This window comes from Coenobita brevimanus, unplaced genomic scaffold, assembly GCF_032717465.1.
Source record: "Coenobita brevimanus isolate Jiangsu-jjx unplaced genomic scaffold, ASM3271746v2 jjx.HiC_scaffold_2773, whole genome shotgun sequence".
Classification (NCBI taxonomy): domain Eukaryota; kingdom Metazoa; phylum Arthropoda; class Malacostraca; order Decapoda; family Coenobitidae; genus Coenobita; species Coenobita brevimanus.
This window is the reverse complement of record NW_027643734.1, coordinates 393,022-415,549: the sequence shown is the minus strand read 5'-3', so window position 1 is coordinate 415,549 and position 22,528 is coordinate 393,022. Positions and strand designations below refer to the sequence as shown.

General features: G+C 42.0%; 1 protein-coding gene across 1 annotated transcript in view; it reads right to left on the bottom strand.

The window, feature by feature from the left end:
• LOC145390047 (uncharacterized) overlaps window positions 1–22,084 on the bottom strand; it is a 92,174-nt gene extending 70,090 nt beyond the window's left edge. The window contains exons 1-8 of the mRNA XM_080265125.1: window positions 22,069–22,084; window positions 20,775–20,955; window positions 18,271–18,424; window positions 10,481–10,666; window positions 5,489–5,725; window positions 2,987–3,108; window positions 1,111–1,250; window positions 279–384 (exon numbers count right to left, since the gene is read on the bottom strand). Coding sequence (XP_080121251.1) covers window positions 279–384; window positions 1,111–1,250; window positions 2,987–3,108; window positions 5,489–5,725; window positions 10,481–10,666; window positions 18,271–18,424; window positions 20,775–20,955; window positions 22,069–22,079 — 1,137 coding nt within the window. The 5' untranslated portion in view covers window positions 22,080–22,084. The remainder of the gene's footprint in view (window positions 1–278; window positions 385–1,110; window positions 1,251–2,986; window positions 3,109–5,488; window positions 5,726–10,480; window positions 10,667–18,270; window positions 18,425–20,774; window positions 20,956–22,068) is intronic.
• Between the last annotated feature and the right edge of the window lie 444 nt (window positions 22,085–22,528).

The following is a 22,528-nucleotide window of genomic DNA, read 5'->3' as shown; positions in this document are numbered from 1 at the left end:
ATATATATATATATATATATATATATATATATATATAATATATATATATATATATAATATATACATATATATATATATATATATATATATATATATATATATATATATATACCTCTCCAGTCCTTCCTTCCATCTCATCCTCAGCCTCCCCCATCCCCTTCCACCTCACCTACACTCTGCTAGTCAGTGTCTCTTCTCCATTCCCTCCAAATGGCCAGACCTTCTCAAGGTATTTCTCATAATACTTTCCATCACATGATACATTGCATAATAATTACCTTAAGCCATGCAAAGGAAGGCATGTTGCCTCGTGTTGTGGCCCCGTGTAGATAGATTAGTATGTAGTCCTCTGCAATTAACTGGTCTAGTGTTGTCAGCACATACCTGTACAAGTAATATATAAGTTTCATATACCTTTGTGCCATTAATGTATTAGGTGGTCCATCTATTGTGCTCTCCAGTCTTGTCTGTTGCAGGAAGGACTGTCTACTAATGTGAGGAACAAAGTCATTTTGGCTGCCTCATGAAATTATTAATTAACTGTACAGTCAGTGAACATAATAGAATAAACAGTAAAAGGCATGAAAAAGGCTATGGGAAGTAGAAAATGATGCAGGGTATGCACTATACTATTTTTACTATAACATGGCTCAGATTTTTGTCCCTTAAGTGACTTATTTCATGTTGCTAGTGGGAGAAAAAGACAATACTACACCTGAACATCCTTTTCATAGCATATCTTTATAGGTGACATCATATTCTAGTGTTAATTTATTGTTACAACTCATCATTAATGATGTTGACATGGTAGTTTTAGGCCAAGTTAGAGTAAAAAGGATATAGTATTGCTGACTGAGCTGTCCCAGCAACACATGAACTTTGGTTGCATAATACATGGATCACCCTTGATAAGTTTCAATTATACATTTTATTAAGACTTTATATAAGTTTCATATACTGTACTTGTATTTCCATTGTGTAAGTTAGCAGTACCAGTCATATATAAGTAGCTGATACTTTATTTATATTTCCATATAAATCACTGTTCCAGCATTAGGCCTACATTATTATAAAATACAGTAATTTCATTCAAGCTGGAAGAAAACTTACATGAAGAGGTTGTCCATGACATAATCATAGTCTTTGCGTGACCTGTCAGGGAGGAAGCAGGCAGAAAAGACGATGATGGCCTCATTAGCCCCTGGATAGTAACCCCCGTGGCTCAACACTTTCTTGTACGGCTCAATCACCTGCAACATTATCATCACCATCATCATCATCATCATCCCAACCTCTTTTCCCATACAAGGGTGGGGTGAGGTAGGGTTTAAGAGAGCAATAAAAAACACTACTGTAATAAACTAGAGGGAGAACTATCTAATTTCTGCCTAGTTAACTAGGCTGCACTCTCATTCACTCACCATTCATGCTCCTGGGATTCTGACTCCACCTTGCAGTCACAATCCTTACAGTGAGAGTGATGGCCTTGGGAGAGGGGGGGAGAACCAACAAATCATCCATTTTGGGACGAGATACTCTAGGAAATATGAGTATGAAACGTATTGAAGACGAGGAAAATTTATATAATTAATGCTGAACGTAAGTAAGCTACAGCGACATACAGTTAACAAATTAGAAAATTGCCAAATTTCGCAACATCAAAAGCGGTGTTTTGGTGATGAGACTTACGGCAGTGTCTGAGGGGCAGGACTCCCATCGGATGGCATGGATTTCTAATTTTGAGCATCCTGTAAGTTTTTTTAAATTTGCCTCCATTTGCTGTGACAGATAATGATGCATTCTAGAAGATGTGGCAGCACATACAAGAGAGTTTGCTGTATATGCATAATATATTGTATATATATATATATAGAGAGAGAGAGAGAGAGAGGACGTGAGGAGTGTGTGGTGCAGCACAAGCTATTGATTTGTGATATGGTGTTTAAAGAACAAGTGATGAAAAAGAGGACTTATGTACCTAGGAGGAAAATATGGAAGCTGGAAAATCAAGTAGTAAGGGATGTCTTCTATAGCGAGTTGAGGAGAGTGGTGGCTGAACAAGGAGTCGTAGACCGAGGCGTTAATGAACAGTACAGAGCCCTTAAGAACAATCTCTTGAAAGTTACTGATGTAATGTGTGGTTGGACAAGAGGACCACCAAGACATAAAGTAGCTTGGTGGTGGGATGAGGGTGTAGAAGCTGCAATTAAGATGAAAAGACTTTTCTGGGAATGGAAGAAGGATGATAACAAGGAGGAATACTTGGCTGCCAAGCGTAGGGCTAGAAGAGAGGTATACAGGGTGAAGTCTGAGTCACAGAGACTTTTTCTTGATAACCTAAACCAAGGGTCTATCATTAATTTTAGTATTTGCCCCAAGTAACTGTACTCCTTGACTACTTCAAGAATTTCTTCTGGTATACTGATGATGCTCTTTGGTGTGTGAAGATTACACATTACAGTAGTTTTAGTCCAGTTCATCTTTAGCCCTACTTTGAGCCTTTCTCTGTTCAGGTCATTTAACATTTCTTGCAATAAATGTACCATCATGCAATCCCATTTTGCCCATATAAAAAGGAGCCCTGAGGCCCAGGCATAGGCTACCCATTCCTAATATTTATAGGCAATGGTGACCAGCCCCACTTTCCCGTGAGTGGCATTGTGCAAGCAAAGAGCCCCCAACTCCCTCCTCAGATGAAACCCATAGAGGCTCCATCTGGTAACAGTGCCTTAACCCACTAAGCCACCAAAAACCATTTGGTTATACAGATATACTGACTGAAAGTATCCAAGCAGATGTTGCTCATAAAGGTGTACAGTGCGTATTATGGGTGGATGGGGTTTACTGCTCACACAATACCATTCTGGGACAATAGATTGGTCATTCTCACTTCAAAAATCAGGAATTAAGTAGACCAACCCAGGGTCCCTATGTTCCTGGTGGGGCAATAAAAGATTGGATGATGGATAAATGATGATGTACTGACCTTCATGTCAATCCTCCGTTCAATTCCAGATATGACAACTGATCGCCATGACCGTTCCTCACTGGTTTCCTGCACTGCTGTGTACTCAGGTAGTGGCTCTATCCTTGGCTGAGGACCCAGACCTGAATCAAGATAGAAGGGTCTTGTTATCTATTCTTTTTTCTTCTTCTTTTTTTTTTTTTTTTTTTTTGGAGAAGGGATGTCTTCATGTTGTGTCACTGATATAACCAGGCAACTCCACTGCCTGATAATGCTAATGCCCCTGAACTCTCATCCTATCCCCTGAAAAGAGGTTGATGGACTGCAGGGGAAGGACAATGTACACCTGCAGTCCACTGGGTTCATGTTTCAGATGAGCATGATGGCACAACAACACCAGTTTTTTTTTTTTTTTTTTTTTTTTCCAAATAAAGCCACTGTAAGTTACAGAAAGATTGAGTGTTAAAGTTCTTTTGTCACCTGTAAAGCTCACTTGCCAATTTCCCTATTTCGGTAGTAGATGGATGGCTACCATCAACTCGGGAGATACTACCATGAGAGTGGTATGTGATTACAAGCTCTGTAACAAGGCACATAATCATCATTCTCAGGCATGAAACTTTGACAAATTGTTAGAGTCCAGGTTGAGACATTTATATTGTTACAAAGCTTACCGAACATCTCTGATATCTTTTTTCAGCAGTTATCAGCAACTGTAGGAAAGTAATTAGCTAGTTTTGGCACTTAATTTAGTTGCCAGTTCATATAAAACATAAGTAATACCCTGATCAACCCTGTATGGTATGACGATTCCACGAGAGGAAACATGGCATCATTTTGCTTGTGCATGTACCTTATATATCCTACTGGCTGCATGGAAAAAACTGTGATATTATGGAACTTATCACTGTAGTGCATTTATTTTAGGTGAATAACCAAGGGGACGCATTCCTGCCTAATAACTATAGATTCATGAAATTCATGCAAGGTCACATGCTATAAAACTGCTTCAAAGAAACTTGGATTTTCATACAAAATCCATAATGTCTACCCTAATGAGCAGTTAGCTGTAATTTGCAAGTCATGTGCAGTCTCAGCATAAATAATGCTTTCCCATGTGGAGTGGATGTGGAGATGTTCCACTAAAACAACTGGACAAAATTCAGAGCAAAGCTATAAGAATAATTAATAATCCTGCAATTATAAATTAACTACCTCTCTTACAAGTAAGACAAAGTATTGCCTCCCTTGAATTATTTTACAGATACTTTTATGGCAAATTCTCAGACAAAGTTGCATCCATTGTGCCACCTCTCCATACATTCCCCTGTGCTACATGGGCATCTGGTAGCACCATGATTTGACTGTCACACTGCCATATTGTAGAACTTCTGCATATCAGAATTCCTTTATTCTCCAAACTACTTCTCTCTGGAACTTGATTCCCCAGATTTTTCCCCAAGACTTCAGCCTTCAGCAGTTTAAGTCAAACTGTTGCAGAGTTTTTATGAATGGAGGATACCTGTAATTTGGTGTATGATATTTTGTTTTGTTTGGTTTTTCCTTCCTCTGTTTGTCTTTTGTTTAGAAAAAAAAAAAAAAAAAAAGGACAAGAACCCAGTAAATTGCAGGTTGAAGTTGCCCTTGCATTCAATCATCCTCCTTTCAGGGGATAGGAAGACTGGGAGGGCTTGTACAACTGGGCAGTAGTATCACCCCATTACACTGGTGTCACCTTGTGAAGTCATCCCTATCCAGAACCATGCAACCTTTTGATACTGCCAGACCAATTGTCAGTCAGCAATACTCACACCCCATGATGGATTTCACCATGGGTGTCTGGAGAGGGGGGCAAGGGGGGCAGTTGCCCCACCTTAGAATTCCAAAGTGTGTCTGGAACTTTTCCGGACGTCACGTATATTTTCGTTCCTTTGAGTTATAGCACATCAGCATATGAAGACTTTTCGCCTGCAATTTAAGTACATCTTGATACTATATTTTATAGTGAATTATATGTTCGGTCGGCACATATATGTATAATTTCTTTTATTTTGCCCCCACTTACAAAAATCCTGCAGATGCCCCTGGATTTCACAGTTCATCCAGTGTATCTGTGTCAACACGGGTGAGCACATTGGTGAACTCGCCACATGAAAGCATCTGTGTATCATCTTCATCACTGTCACATAGGTTCTTTTCATGTAACCTTTTGTTGTAACCAAACAGCTCTTAGCAATACTTACATTCCATAATGGATTCCTGCCGTACATCTAGTGTGTCTGCATCATCAATGAACTTGTCTTGTGAAAGCACCTGTGCGTGATTGTCATTATTTCATATAACCCTTTGATATATTCAGACCAGGTGATGACATAATTATGGAGGTATGCAAAATGTAGGAGGACTGCTTGATGTAACAGAATGGGTTAAGGTAAGCCTGTGCCCATGGTCAGACACGATGAAATGGCTGTTAATCCTTTGCCCAGAGTTAACACATAAAGAAAAAGAGAAAAAAAAACTCACGCTCCATGATGGATTCCTCTAGTTCATCCGGTGTGTCTATGTCATCTGGCATAAGCATATCAGTGAACTCATCATGTGAGAGCATCTGTGCGTCATCGTCGTCGTCGTCATCATCGTCATTGGTGTGTTGGCTGAGGGAGGAGAGGGAGTGTTGGTCGTCCTCCACCGCCACTGTCAGAAGCTCCTCTGTCACTGTTAAACGTTTCTTCCGGGTCACCTCCAAGCTTGACGGACGCTCTGTAGAAGAGATGCTCAAAAATAAGAAACTGGGAGTGAGATTCTTGAACATAACTGTATTTATGATCAAGGCCCTGTTGTAACTGTGATATGTATTCCCAGGAAGGACAAAGAAAGGACAGTACAGTGTCTTCCCATGTCTCTTGTTCTTCCCAGAAAAAGAAATCTTGGTTATGAGAGATATTATCATAGGTTAATATATATATTTTTTGAGGGAAGAACAAGAAAAGGGCAGTACAGAATCTCTCATATCTCTGGTTCTTCCTGTAAAATACATATAAGTTATAACAGGGAATTGATTGCAAATGTGTTTGAGAATCCCACCTTGGGATTGGATTCATAAATACACATAGCCCTGTATTTTCTTTGGTTAAGTAGGCCCCCCTAGATTTTATGTGTGTGTCTGATATAATGTACCATTGTATCTCTGTTTCTAATATACTGTTGATATATACAGTTAACTTTTGTGGTAGATGGGGGGGGACAATCATCCTGTCACTCAGTGTAGGGATGCCCTATGGTCTCTACACTGAGTGACAAGCCTAAAGGTTTCCTGTACCCTGGAAACCATTTACTACACTGGGTGGTAACCATATAACTGGGGTTTTTGGCAAGGTTAAGTATACCCCAGATTCCCCTATCAAAAATCACTTATCATGGCAAATGTTTTGGAGAGCCTCAGAGGACCCAATACCAGCCAAGGACCCCAACCAAATGGACAGGTTTCATGGCCATGTGGAATGTGAGAGGTGTGAATCAGGACAGCAAGAGGGCGGAAGTGGTGAATGTGTTCAAGAGTGCGAGATATGCCATGATGACATTGTGTGAAACAAAGATGAAAGGGTGTGCAGTGGAGGAGTGGGAGGGTGTAAAGTGTGTGAGGTCAGGCATGAATGGGCGAGGAAGATGCAAGGAAGGAGTTGCTTTGTTGATGAATGAGGTGTGGCAGAATGGAATGAGAGATTACAAATGTGTCACCTTGAGATGTATGTATGTCATGTTCAAGTTTGAGAAGGTGAAAGTGGCTGCCGCTGTGATTCTAGCATATGCACAGTGTGATGACAGGAGTGAGAGAGAGAAAGACAGGTTTTGGAATGAGCTGGATGAAGCAGTGGGAGAAATGCCTAGGAGCTAGAAAGTGATTGTAATGGGCAATATGAATGGAAGAGTAGGCACTGGTCCTGAGGATGACATAATGGGTTGTAATGGAGTACCAGGAGAAATTGATAACGGGAAGCAACTGAAGGATATATGTCAGGAAAGGAGGTCCTGCATTTGTAACTCGTATTTCAAACACAGAGATGCACATAAATATACATGGTATAGAGGGAATGGGGATCAAGTTGAATGAAGCCTGACTGATTATGTGCTTGTGGAGGTCGATGCTGGGAATGGTTGCTGATACGAAGGCAGTAAGAGGACGATGTGGTCTGTCAGATCATATGATTGTGGTATGCAAGATCAAGCTGAAAGGAGTGAGGTGGACCAGGAGAGAGAGGAGCAGTCAGGGAGAAAGTCTGAAAGTCGAGAATCTGAGGATCAAAGAAATGGATGAATACAGGACCAAAGTAGGGGAGGAGTTAGAATCAGTATATTGGAATGAAATGGATCTGGACAGCCTGTAGAATGCATATAGGGATTGCTTAGTTAGGAATGCTGAAGTGGTGTGTGGTGTGGCAAGAGTAACAACAAAGAAGAAAGGTACAGCATGGTGACGTGAAGAGATTAAGAGAGCAGTGAAGGAAAAGAGAATAAAGTGGCTGGAGTGGTTAAAGGACAGGGGTTCAATTGAAATAAGAACTGAATATATTGAGTGCAAGAAGCATGAAAAGAGACTAGTGAAGAGGAAAAGGAGATAAATGATGATCAAGGAAGAAAAATGAATGCAAATTCCTCTGAAAATAGGAAGTTATACTGGAAAGAGGTGCAGAAATGTAGAAGTGACAGTGGAAAGATATGTGAAAGAGTGAAGGATGTAAGTGGTAGATTTTTAACCCATGGGGATGAAGTAGGGACAAGAGGGAGAGAATATTTTGAAAGCTTGGTGAATAAATATAGAGAGAGCAGAGCCACTGTAAACATGATTGAGGATGCGCAGAGGAATGCAGTGATAGGAAACGTGACACTTGCACAGGTGAAGAATGCTGTGAAGTGGCTGAAACATGGGAAAGTAGTTGAGGTGTATGCAGAGATAATTAAGTGTAGTGGAGAGAGCAGAATGAAGTGCTTTTTGGAGATATGTAAGAAGGCATGGATGAGTGAAACTGTGCCAGCAGATTGGAAAAAGGCTGTGACTGTACCCCGGTAGTTGAGCAAAGTGGGTACAAGGATTATTGTGGCATAAGTTTATTAAGTGTGGTAGGGGAGGTATTTGGAAGAATTATTATAGAGAAAGTAAGAAAGATATCAGAAGTCCTAGTGAGTGGTGAACGGGTGGCTTTAGGAGTGCCAGAGAATGTGTGGATCAAATATTTGCTGTGAGACAAATAGTGGAGAAGGCTTGTGAGAAGGACTTTAAGGTGTTTATGGCATTCAAGGATCTGGAAAAAGCATACAGCAAAGTAGATAGAGAAGGATTGTGGAAGATTTTGCACATGTACGATGTAGTTGGGAAACTGCTAGGTGCCATCAAGAGTTTTTATGATAGCAAATGAAGCATGTGTAAGGGTAAATGGGCATCTAAGTGAATGGTTCATGATCGGTGTGGGTGTGTGACAAGGTTGTGTGATGTCCCCATGGTTGTTCAGTATATATATGGATGGGGTGATGAGAGAAGTAAAAACATGAGTAATGGAGAGAGGGATGGCATTGGTACTGAATGGTGATGGATGGAATATCTCAAATTTGTTGTATGCTGATGATGGAGTACTGCTTGCAAATACTGGACAAGAACTTAGTAGACTAGTGCAGAGTTTTGCAGATGTCTGTGACTGTCGTGCCTTGAAAGTAAATGTAGAAAAGAGTAAAGTGATGGTTATTGAGAAAGAAGGTGACTCCCAGTGTGATGTTACAGTGAATGGAGAAAGACTGCAATTGGTGAGAGAGTTCAAGTACCTGGGTACAGTGATAGAAAAGAGAGGAAAATGTGCAAAAAAGTGGAAAGTCAAGTGACACAAGGAAGTAAAGAAGCTGGTGCTATTAAGACCTTGATAACAAACAGAGGCTTGAGTGTTGCAGCTGTGCGAGGCTAACATGAAGAAGTGTTCGTGCCAACTTTAACATATGGATGTGAGAGTATGGTGTGGCATGAAAATGAAAAGTCAAGAGTGAGAGCGGTAGAGATGGGACTGCTGAGGATTGTATGTGGAGTACAGAGAGTGGATAGGATACAAAATAATGATTCGTGAACGATGTGGAGTGAAGAAGTCTGTGGACACCAGAGTCAGAGAGAGTGCACTGAGATGGTATGGTCATATGGTGAGAATGGATAACAATAGAGTGGTGCAAAAGGTATATCTGAGCAAATCTGAAGAAGGGAGGAGGCGAGGTAGGCCAAGGAGAAGGTGGAGGGGTATGGTGGATGAGTGTATGAGGAAGAAAGGTATGGAAGTCAGTGAGGCTAGGTAACTGACAAGAGAACGAGCTGGCTTGATGAATGTTGTGAGAAGAAGCTCATGATCAGGGATTTGGCACCCCTTTTTAACGTGACAGCATCCAGAGTGATTATATCGGATACGTTTTTGTGAAAGTACAGAGTGTGATGAATGTTTTTAACGTATCAGATAGATCCAGGATTCTGGAGGCTTGAATGATGAGTGAATGGAAGCATGGACCATTGTACTGGGCAAATTTGGGCTGTCTAGACATTGCTGCTCCTCACTCTGCCCTAGGGTGGGAAAAGAGGTCCAGATGATACTGACTTTCAGTTATCTGTCATCACAATATACGGCTGAAGGCAGTATCTGGTGCTGCTGGCTCAGCTCTGTTAAAGCAATATCATTCATGGGAAAGTTTTTAGGATAGAGGGTCGACAGGGATAGTAACACAGTATCCTGCTCGACGCTGAATGTCGAGCCGATGGAGGGTATTATGCAATATCTGGTGTTTCACTTTATTTGGCATAGGGCTTGGCTGAATTACGCAGGATAATTGAAAGTTTACTGTACACATTTACAGTCACACTCTTCAGCCAGTCATCTGGAACAACACACTGATATATAATTGAGTTTTTCAAATCAGCAACTAAACCCACTCATATATATCTCCTGAGGCCTTCAGCTTTTCAGCAGTAAATCCAGAAACACCCACCACCTTCCCCAACTGCATATTGCCTATCGCTCTGCTCCCAGTATCAGCATCAATCAAAGTTCAAGGGCCAAACTTTGGATCTGCTGACTCTAAACTTTCCCTGTTCCAGTCAGACTCCTCATTCAGCAAACAGTTATAATGCTCTCTCCAGGGATCTTTAATATCTTCACTGTCTACCATTACCATTTTTTCATCATTCTTCATATACTGCTTACCTATGATATCCCTGTTTTCCCTTTTTGTCTGATTTTCTACCTTAAATACCACGTTCTTCCTTTTCAGATGAATAATGTTGGCAGTGATGATGATGATGATGGTCCTTTATGTATTATAAGTTGATGATGATGATGGTCTTTTATGTATTATAAGTTGATTATGATGATGGTGGTGGTGGATCCTTTATGCTTCCTAAGTTTATAGTGATGATGATGACAATGAGAGTGATGATGTTGATGAAGATTCTTTACATATCCTAAGTTGATGATGAGAATAATGATGATCCTTTACCTTTCCTAAGGGTGACCTGGCCAGTTGGGGGTGAGACAACAGCGGTGTAGAGAGAATAATCGTCCTCTGTAGGGGTGACAGGTGGCTGTGAGGTTTCTTCCCTCTCTGCAAGTCGCACTGCCCCACACTCCTCACTGCCAGGCTCCACCAGGTATCGGAGGGTTGTCGGGGAGCTTGGGAAGTCCACTGGGGGTTGACAAGAAGGGAAATTGACAGATAGACTGATGCTTTAGTTTACTGGATGAATAAGTAGATTAGACAGATTGGTAGTTAGAATTATTGACTGTTTTTTACAATTGACTTATATGATCAAATGCTTTTATGACTAACATTTAGCACATTTTTTTCATTGGTGTTTTTCACTGCTACATTGCCCATTTTTCTCATTATACCTGTATGTTCATTTCCTTACTTATATCATTGCTAGAACACTAAATTCATTAAAAAATCATTTGTTATACAATCCATCCACCCATCCATCATCCAATCCTACATTGCCCCTTGAGGAGTGTAAGAGCCCAGGGCTAGGCAGTTGGTCCTGACATTTAAGATAAGAGTGACCAGCCTCACTCATCCCTGAATAGCACTACATGAGCAATCAACCCCAACCATCCCCTGGATATAAACCTTCAATGCTCAACCCCAATCACCCCTTGGATATAAACCTTCACCGGCTCAATCTGATTGGAGTGCAATAATTACCCACAAAACCACCAGGAGCACCCAGTGTAGTAAATGATTTCCTGGTGTACAGGAAACCATCTGGCTTGTCACTCAGTGTAGAGTCACCCACAGGCAGAAGGAAGAGGAAAGAATGAAGGAAAGAAAGACAGAAGAAGGAGTGTAAAGTTACCCATAAGCAGCAAGACAAGGAAAGAATGAAGGAATGGAAGACAGAAGAGGATGGAAGGAAAGAAGGATGGAGGAGAGGAAAGGGCAGACACCCAACAGCAGCACTACACTGAGTGAGTGGATGGTGAGCATTCCCACCCACTTTCAAAAATGCATCCCATTCATATAATGATGGCATGCTGTTGATAAATAAGTAGACATTTTGTTGACCACAGTAACATTCCTCTGTAGGCATAAATTTATAAAACTGCATTTTTCTTTTCTCCATCCAGTTGACACTACATCAAACTCAGTCTGTAACTTGCTTAACATCATACATGTACCATGTCCACTAACATTTACAGAATATATAGAAGAGTATGTACAATGCATGAATATTATAACCTCTCTCATGTTGTCTCTATATCAGAAAGGGTGTACTCAGGGTGTGTGTGAAGCTGAAGGGTATTATTATTATTATTAAGAAACGGAACCTAAAGGTGAATGTAGGGAAGAGTAAAGTGATGGTCTTTGAGAGAGGTGAAGTTAATGAATGTACAGCAAGGTTAGATGGTGAGGAATTGGAAAATGTGAGTACGTTTAAGTATTTGGGTAGTGTGATGAGTAAGGATGGAGGTTTGGAGTGTGAAGTGCTTGAAAGGGTACAGCAGGGAAGAAAGGTTGCTGGTTCCTTGAAAGCAGTGATAAGAAACAGGGAAGTGAGCATGGAAGTGAAAAAGTTACTACATGACAGTATTGTGATACCAACTCTAACGTACGGAAGTGAAGCTTGGACATTGTTGGAAGGACACAAGTCAAGAGTGAGAGCAGTGGAAATGAGTTATTTAAGAGGAGCCTGTGGAGTCACGTGGAGAGACAGGCTGACGAATGAGGATATAAAGGAGCGTTGTGGTGTGGATGTGGATGTGATAGGAAGCGTTATGAGGAACACACTGAGGTGGTTTGGCCATGTGGAGAGGATGGAGGGCGAAAGACTGACGAAGAGAGTGTATGTGAGTGAGGTGGAGGGGGGAAGAGGGAGGGGGAGGCCGAGGATGAGATGGAGGGATGGGGTGGAGAGGTATATGAGAGAGGGGGGTGTGAGTTGGGAGCAGGGCAGTGAAATGGCGGGGGACAGGGAGACTTGGAGGCGATTTGTTTGTGGCCACCCCAAACGGGATTGAGGCGTCTGGCAATAGATAGATAGATAGATTATTCTGTGGTAGGTGGGGGCACTCACCATCCACTCATTCAGTGTAATGCTGCTCGCGGGTGCCAGCCCTTTCCTCTCCTCCTTCCTTCTTTCCATCCTTCCTCTTCTGTCCTTCTTTCTTTCCTCTTCCTTCAGTCTGCGGGTGACTCTACATTGAGTGACAAGCCAAATGATTTCCTGTACACCAGGAAGCCAAATGCTGCACTTGGTGGTAACTATATAACCAGATTATGGCACCTGTGGTTTAGTTGGTAATTAAGGCACTCCAATCGGATTGAGCCGATGGAAATTTATATCCAAGGGATGGTTGGGGTTTATTGCTCATGTAATGCCACTCAGGGATGAGTGCGACCAGTCACATTCATCATCAATGTCAGGACCAACCTGCCTTGCCCCGGGCTCCTACTCTCCTCGTGGGGAAACACAGGATTAGATGATGGATGGATGGATGGATGGATGATTATTATTATTGTTATTATTACATGATTGGATGATGGATGGATGGATTATTATTATTATTATTATTATTATTATCATGATAGAGAAGTTAGAAGGAGAGTGGAAGATAAAAATGGTAGATTGATGGTGGAGAGGGGAGAAAAAGTGAGTAGACGGAGAGAACGCTTTAAGGAACTGTTAAACATAGAGAATGAAAGTAATGTGAGTATAAGTGGCTTGGGAGTGGCTGGGAGCAGGAGGTAGGTGAGAAGGGAGGAAGAGATCAGTAGGATGGAAGTTGTGGAAGCAATGAAGTAAGTAAAAATGGGGAAAGCTCTAGGAATTGATGAGGTGTGTGGTGAAATGCTAAAGCATGGGGAAGAGATAGTAGTGAAATGGATATGGAAGATGTGAAGATTGGCTTGGTAGGAAGATAGAATCCTAGAGGATTGTAAGTCATGTATAATTTTTCCCCTGTACAAAGGAAAAGGTGAAAAAGAAGTGTGTATCAATCATAGGGGTATTTGTGTAATAGGAACAGTATATGGTAGGATGCTTACTGACAGAGTTAGAGAAATAACAGAGGAATAAGTTGGAGAAGAAGAGGGAGATTTTAGGAAGGGAAGAGGTTGTGTAAATCAGGTACTCATCCTTAGGTCTTTAGTGGAAAAGTTTCTAGAGAAGGGAAAGAAGTTGTATGCAGCCTTCATGGATTTGGAGAAGGTATATGACAGAATGGATAAACATAGCATGTGGAAAATATTAAAAATATACAGTAAAAGTCCTGTAATCTGAATGACAGGGGACTGAGAGTCTTTTGAACACCTTTTTTTTTTTTTTTTTTTGAGAGAGAGGGACCTCAGAAAACATTAGAAATATGTACATGATCATTAAATAAACACTTAATATAATATGGGTCATTGTTTTACTCGCTGGAAATGCATAAAGGTGTAGCTGAATAGTTGCAGGCAGTTATTCCAAGTCCAAGAGCAAGTCCAAGCCAGATAAATCCTTTGATAAAGCCCAGACAAAGCCTAGAGAAAAAATCCACTTGATAACTTAGTTTTCACTCAGTTAACTAAACAGTAACTTACTGTAATTCACTTAATTTTCACTTAATACACTTATATTTATTACTGCATTTAAAATTATCTGCCAGCTCAAAAAATTTGGAGTATTGGGATATTCAGATTATTGGTGGTTGGATTGAAGGACTTTTACTTAATAGAGTAAATGGGAAGCTGCTGAATGCTGTGAAGAATATGTATGAGGGTGCTAAGGCTGCAGTGCGTGTGGATGGTGAACTAAGTGAATTTTTCTATCTGAATGTTGGATTCAAACAGGGATGTGTCATGACTCCATCATTGTTCAATCTGTATATGGATAGGATTATAAAAGAGATGCAAGGTAGGGAAGTGAATACTGGTGCAGCCCTAATGAGAGAGAGCAGCATTTGGAAACTTCCTGTTCTGTTGTTTGCAGATAATACCGGTACTGTATTGTTAAGAAAAGACAAAGGGGAACTGCAAGGCTTGGTGAAAGAGTTTGGGAAAGCGTATAAGAAATGGAATCTAAAGGTGAACATAGGGAAAAGTAAAGTTTTGGTATTGGAGAGAAATGAAGTCACTGAATGGTCTGTGAGGTTGGATGATGTGGAAATGGAAAATGTGAGTCTGTTTAAGTACAGTACTTGGGTAGTGTGATGAGTAACGGTGGAAATTTGGAGGATGAAGTACTTCAAAGGGTACAACAGGGAAGAAAGGTTGCTGGTGCTTTGAAAAAGGTGATAAAAAATAGAGAAGTGAGCATGGAAGTAAAAAAGCCGCTCCATGAGAGTATTGTGAAACCTGCTGTAACATATGGAAGCAAAGCTTGTGCCTTGTTGGAAGGACACAAGTCAAGTGTGACAGCAGTGGAAATGAGTTATCTGAGAGGAGCATGTGGAGTTACATGGAGAGACAGACAAATGAGGAAGTGAAGAAGCATTGTGGTGTGGTACACTGGCCATGTGGAAACAATGGAGAGTGAGAGACTAATGAGGAGAGTGTATGTGAGTGAGGTGGAGGAGGGGAGAGGGAGGAGGAGGCCAAGAATGAGATGGAGGGATGGAATAGAGAGGTATGTGAGAGGGGTGTGTGAGCTGAGGGGAGGGCAGTGAAATGGCAAGGGACAGGGTGACGTGGAAGTGATTTGTTTGTGGCTACCCTTTACAGGATCAAGGCGACTGGGAGCTGATAGATAGGAAGATAGATAGTAGTAGTAGTAGTAGTAGTATTAGGATTAGTATCAGTATTGTTATTACTATTATTACAGTACAGTAAATGTCCTCTAATACGAATCACATGGAACTGAGGGTCTTTTGATTGTTTTTTTTAGGACTATTAAGAGGGGCCTTTGAAAACATTTCAAATATGTACATGATCTTTAAATAAACACATAAATGATATGAATTATTGTTTCACTCACTGGAAATGCATAGAAGTGTAGATGAATAGATGAAGGCACGTATATCCAAGTCCATGGGCAAGTCCAAACCAGATAAATCCTTAGATATAGCCCAGAAGAATTGGAAAAACACCAGAAAAAATAGAAAATTTTTGCCTTGGCAAATTCTGAATATTGGGATTTTCGGATTATTGGTGGTCGGATTGGAGGACTTTTACTGTATTATTATTACTATTCTATCTATCCATCTATCTATCTATTGCCAGATGGCTCAATCCCATAAGGGGTGACCACAAACAAATGGCCTCTGTGTCGCCCAGTCCCCCGCCATTTCACTGCCCTCCTCCTAGCTCAAAACCTCCTCTCTCATATACCTCTCCACTCCATCCCTCCATCTCATCCTCAGCTGCCCCCTCCCTCTCCCCTTCACTCACATACACTCTCCTCATTAGTCTCTCACTCTCCATCCTCTCCACATGGCCAAACCACCCCAGTGTATTTCTCCTAATGCTCTCTATCACATCCACATCCACACCACAGTGCTCTTTTACTTTCTTATTTGTCAGACTGTCTCTCCATGTAACCTCACATGCTCCTCTCAAATAACTCATTTCCATTGCCATCACTCATGACTTGTGTCCTTCCAACAAGGTCCAAGCTTCACTTCCATATGTTAGAGTTGGCATCACAATACAGTACTATCATGCACGCACTTTTTTAAAATATCATGCTCAGTTCCCTATTTCATATCGCTGCTTTCAAAGAACCAGCAACCTCTCTTCCTTGCTGCCCCTTTTCAAGCACTTCATCCTCCAGACTCGCACCCTTACTCATCACACTACCCAAGTACTCGTGCTTAAATGCACTCACATTTTCCATTTCCTCGTCATCCTACCTCACTGTACATTCATTGACTTCATTCCTCTTGAAGACCATAAATTTATTCTTTCCTACATTATTATTATGGAGAATGTGAGTACATTCAAGTACTTGGGTAGTGTGATGAGTAAGAATGGAACTTTGGGGGATGAAGTATGTGAAAGGGTACAGCAGGGAAGGAAGGTTGTTGGTTCACTGAAAGCAGTGATGAGAAATAGGAAGGTGAGTGTGTAAGTTAAGAAGTCACTGCATGATAGTATTGTGATCCCTACCCTGACGTATGGAAGTGAGGTGTGGACCTTGCAAGAGGGAAACAAGTCAAGAGTGAGAGCAGTGGAAATGAGTTACTTGAGAGGAGCATGTGGAGTGACATGGAGGGACAGATTGATGAATGAAGAGAAGGAACATTGTGGGGTAGATGTGGATGTGGTTGAGAAGATTAGGGGAAATACACTGAGGTGGTTTGGACATGTGGAGAGAATGGAGAGTGAAAGACTAAGAGGGTGTATGTAGGTGAGGTGGAGGGAGGAAGAGGGAGGGTTAGACCGAGGATGAGGTGGAGGGATGAAGTTGAGAGGTACCGGTATATGAGGGAGGAAGGGGTGAGTTGGGGGCGGGTAGTCAAATGGTGGGTGACAGAGCGACTTGGAGGCGTTTTGTCTGCGGCCACCCTTTGCGGAATTAGGGCGTCGGGCTATAGATAGATAGATAGATAGATGATATGGGAGGAAATATTGTACTGAACAGCAGAATTATTATGACTCCTATGCCCACAAACGTCAGCTGTGTTTACAGCCACAGCCCTTGCATCTACTTCTTCCCCATCTGACCACTGTCACTCCATCCCTCACTCACCACTCAGCTGTTTTGCAGAAAATAAAATAAATATGTAGGAATTGCAGGCACAGTAATTTTGTCTGGCAAAACAAACATTTATTCCTGTCAACTAGATTTCTCTTCTTTGCCAGAGCAAATGCAATGACGAGTGAGTGCCCTGGAACACCACTTATCCCCCAGCCTCAAAGAGACCCATGATGATGGCTCAACAGGACCTGGTACTCAATAATTTTAGTTACACCTGTTTGGTTAGTGTGTTACATCTACTCAACCTCTGATCACTCTTTCAGTCATACTCATAGGTGATACGGTGATGGAAAGTAGTCAGCTAAGGCATTAAAGGAGGTCTAGGGACCAGTCTAAGGTTCTATCTATCTATAGCCCGACGCCCAAATCCCGCAAAGGGTGGCCGCAGACAAAACGCCTCCAAGTCGCTCTGTCACCCACCATTTGACTACCCTCCCCCCAACTCACTCTCCCCTCCTTCATATACCTCTCAACTCCATCCCTCCACCTCATCCTTGGTCTACCCCTCCCTCACCCTCCCTCCACCTCACCTACATACACCCTCTTAGTCAGTCTTTCATTCTCCATTCTCTCCACATGTCTAAGGTTGCTGTTGTTACTTTTACAGAGGGGGAAGGGTGTGGGTTCCACTTGGCCTCAAACATAGCCTTATTAAACCCATGTTTTAATTGTCCCGGTATCCCATAAATCATTATCCGATCCACTTTCCATTATTTAACCCCATTGGATAATGGTGGTGTGCTGTACTGGCATTATTCTTAGGCATCAGAGTATTGAATCACCCTGTAGAAACTTGAAGCCTGCTTTTAAATGCAGAACTTGGGGAGGCAGGAGGGAGGGTTGTACCTTACCTGTCACTGGTTCACAGATCGCTGTCTCTGTCTGTCTGTACCTCATAAATGTTCATTTAAAAAAAAGATCAGTATTACTGTCAGGAACTGTGCATTACTTGTCTCTGGCCGACAGATTTCTCTGTTAGGCACGGTGTACTGCGGGTGTGTGATGCTGAGGACAGGAGTGAGAATTGCAGATGGATGCTGCAGATGATTAGATGTAAAGTTTTGCAAATGGCTGTACACAACCTGTCTGGGAATACATTACCTGTCTAACTGTACCTTACCTGTTTCTGGCTCATAGATCTCTGTGTCAGGTAGGGTGTACTCTGGATGTGTGAGGTTGAGAGGTGTGCCCCTGTGTGCGATGGGGGCCTCCGCTCCACTGAGGGCAAACATCTCCTCCTCCTCCTCCATCGCAGCGCCCACCAGGCGCCCATTCTGCTTGAACACAGCATTAATGTCTGCAGTTCACTGAGATGGTTAACCCTGTTGAAAATATGGAGAATGACAGACTGACCAGGAGAGGGAATGTCAGTGAGGCAGAGGGTAGGGGGAGTGGGAGACCATGCATGAGATGAAGGAATGGGGTGGAAAGGTATATGAGAGAGGGGATATGAGCTGGAGAAAGAGAGAGCAGCCTCTTGGCAGAGGACAGGATGACATGGAGATGATTCATTTGTGATTATGTTTTCCATGATTAAGGTGTCTTGCTATAGGAAGATTGATGGTGAATTGTTTAGCAACGAAGATTAGCATTAGAATAGTTTAAAAGAAAGAAAAAACCTGTCTGACACTATACTGCTTTACTGTACACAACAAGTTCAAGAGTTGTATAAGAAACTTTAATTTCTTACTCCTTATTTTAATTTTTTACTCTTTATTTTGAATGTTTACCAGGAGTAGACTGTAGCACCAGTTGAACAGGGCGGCACTTCTGAGGTGGAGGGCAAGCTTGTGCCAGGGAGAGCTGAAGCCCTCATTTCACCAGCCCTCAGGAATTGATCCTTACCATCCCCCTTTGCTGAACATTTTCAGTGCTTTCATTTACACAGAGAGTAGGCCAGCATATTCTCTTAATACCAGTACCTTCAACTGTCTACACCATACTATATGCACGTAAAATATCACACCTCCTATTTCCATTCCCTTTACCACTGGCCGCTACATTAACATCAGCAAACGAGGTGATATCTCTGATTGCCACCACCGGCAAGGTAGGGCTGGCAGCACAGGGTCCTCCTGGTTGCCATGAAGCGACTGTACCAGCAGCAACTGTTGCAAATTCTGTTCTTGCTTGTCAGCGGAGAAGAGCAGGTGCAGCCTTATTCTTCGCCAGTGTCCGTGCTTTCGGTACCAATTAGAATTCAGTTCATTTTTTCCTACAGTCCATATCCTCTCTAGCCTTGTTCCTCACAGAACCCCAAATTTCTCCCTCTACTGAATTTCCCCATTTTGTTTTCCTGGTTACCATCTCCTCACAAACTTCTGTAACAAGGGCGGCACCTGTTGTTATACCAAATCTGAATATGCAGTTGACACTGTTTTAAACTTCACCTCAACTAATTTTGATTACTCACTGTGTAAACTAAATTATCTAAATAGTACCAAATGTGTCTGTGTAGTCTATCACTCCCCCAATGCTTCTTCAGAACCCAGTGTATTTGACTCCATATCCACACAGTTGAGTAACTTTAACTTTGTTCTTAGCACCAAGATTACCATTTTGGGTGATTTTAACGTACTTAATGTTGAATGGTTATTGCATTCTGCCAGGATTGACGATGCTGGTCTATAGTGCGAGCCGTTTGCAGAATCATTTAATCTCACACAGTTGGTAAAGCAACTAACCAGAATACCAGATAATCCTGGCCATAAGGCCCATCTCTTGGATCTGTTCCAGACAAATAATCCAGATCAATACAGGATAGAAGTACTGTCACCACTTGGATCCTCTGACCACAGTCTCATCAAAGCCTCATTAGTCAGCCCCCCCAGACCTCCCTATTCTGAACCTGTCAAGGTGACCCAATGGCACATTGATTATCTTGCTGACATTCCATGGCAGGCTATCTTCTCTAGTGATGTCAATTCTGTCCAGTCCCACATTAATGACTTAATACTGCCTGGTATAGATTTATTCATACCAGGTCAACAGTTAAGTAAAAGATCAAACTCTCCAAAATGGTTTGATAACAACTGTGCCAGAGCAATGGCCCAAAAGTCATTACCATTTTTTTTTTTTTTTTACGTGTCCGACTCTGAGCAGAGGTTCAGGGCCTATTTCTTGGGGGCAGTGGCCTATCTCAAGGCCCAGTAGTCCTCCTACACCTCCACATGTCACCACTTTGGCACTAACACCCACTGTCCATATTGAATACATGCTAGGGCTGTCTCATACAGGACTGGTGTACTGGTATTAGCGGGGGTACTTTTATGACATGTCGGCGGGTCATCTGGTAGATCAGGAAAGTCTGCTTTTTAGGAAATTCAAATCCTTAAACTGTTCCCTGCCCCAGCCGGGATTCAATCCTGGGTCCATCAGGACTGCAAGCCGCCTCTCTACCGATTCAGCCACCGCATATAACTCTTACGTGTACGAAAAGTGTTAAGGATATGTATGATAAAAATGGTTTAATATATGGGACAGTACAAGTTTGACTCATTCCTGTGAAGATACAATTAGGTAAGAACACACACACACACACACACACACACACACACAAACACACACACACACAATGTATACATTATTATTACCTCAGTGCAGTCTGTATCACTAAAGTCTTACCTGCATGGGGAACCTGAGAGGGTCTCGAACAGACTGCTGGTAGGAGTAAATAGGAGGTGGGATGGATGTGTGATCTGAGAGGGGAGACTGGTTGGCAAGGGTACCACTGCTGCTGCTGCCACCTTCAGACAAGTCCATGCTCTCTTCACTGCCTGGCTCTCCTGCACCCTCACCCTCCCACCTGAAGAAACGTGAAGCTGTAAGAGTTACTCCCCTCTTTGGAGTGTAGGGATTCAAGACCATGTTATCATAGTCCAAAACATTTAGAGATAGGAGAGAGTAAATGGTAATAGTCAATCCCATGTTGCCCCCTTTAGAATGTATGGGTCTGAGTCTTGGCTACCTTTTTGTATTGTATGATACTGATTACAAAGACATCGACATGCTTGCATTCATTGTCTTCGGTCGCCTAATGACAACTCTAGACACTACTTGATCTCATGCAGCCACTTTGTTGTATGCTTTTTCCAGATCCATGAAAGCCATAAACACCTTATGGTCCTTCTCACAAGTTTTCTTTGTTATCTGTCTCACTGCAAATATTTGATCCACACATCCTCTGGCACTCCTAAAGCCACCCTGTTTATCACTTACTAGGACTTCTGATTTCTCTCTTACTTTCTCTGTAATAATTCTTCCATACACCTTCCCTACCACACTCAGTGAACTTATGCCATGATAATTCATGCACTCACTGTTATTTTTTTACAGGGGTACAATCACAGCCATTTTCCACTCTGCAGGCACAGTTTCACTCATCCATGCCTTCTTATTTATCTCCAACAAGCATTTAATTCCTCTCTCACCACTACACTTAATCATCTCTGCATACACGTCATCAACCCCAGCTGCTTTCCCATTTTTCAGCCGCTTCACAGCACTCTTCACCTGTGCGAGTGTCATGTCTCCTGGCACTGCATTCCTTCTCTGCACACCCCTAAAACCAATCATGTTCACAGCCACTCTGCTCCCTCTATTCCCATTTATCAGGCTTTCAAAATATTCTTTCCATCTCGTCCTTGCTTCATCCCCATGGGTTAATAATCTACCACCTACATCCTTCACACCATCACACTGTCTTTCTTTTTTTCACTTCTACATTCCTGCATCGTTCCAGAAGGAGAGTTAATGAGACAAAAAGCCTTTGACTCCACCTTGTTGAGAAGAGTGTATGTGAGGAGCCTCCCCACACAAGAGAGTTATACTCTACACAGGGGCGAATAAAACATTGTGTGTGTGTGTGTGTGTGTGTGTGTGTGTGTGTGTAATACTCACACGTGTGGCCGCTACTCACGTGTCGTTCATCTTCACCTAGAAAGAAAAAAAAGAACAGGTTAGAGATAACTCTCTAAGTACAAACTCATTATGGGATCTGGCTATAGATAGATGGATAGACAATTTTTTGTTGTTTCCTTTTTGTCATTTTTTTGCTTACCTTTTGGGGTTCTCTTTTTATCAACTTTATTTTGCCATTTCCATTTTTCTTGTCTGTCTATTTTGTTTAATTTTCTCTATAAAGGCTCCAACATGCTTGCATGAGTCAGACTTAGTCACTTAATTACGGCTGTCTGTGCTGCTCAGTCCCTGGCAGCCTCCCTATTCAGTCCTTTATCCCAGAGGTCACACTCTATGACCTCATCCCAGGTCTTTTTTTGGTCTGCCTTTCACAACCCTACCCCCATCGTTCATACTTGTCACTTTCTACACCCAGTTGTCATCCCCCATCCTCTCCAGATACCCAGACCATCTCAGTA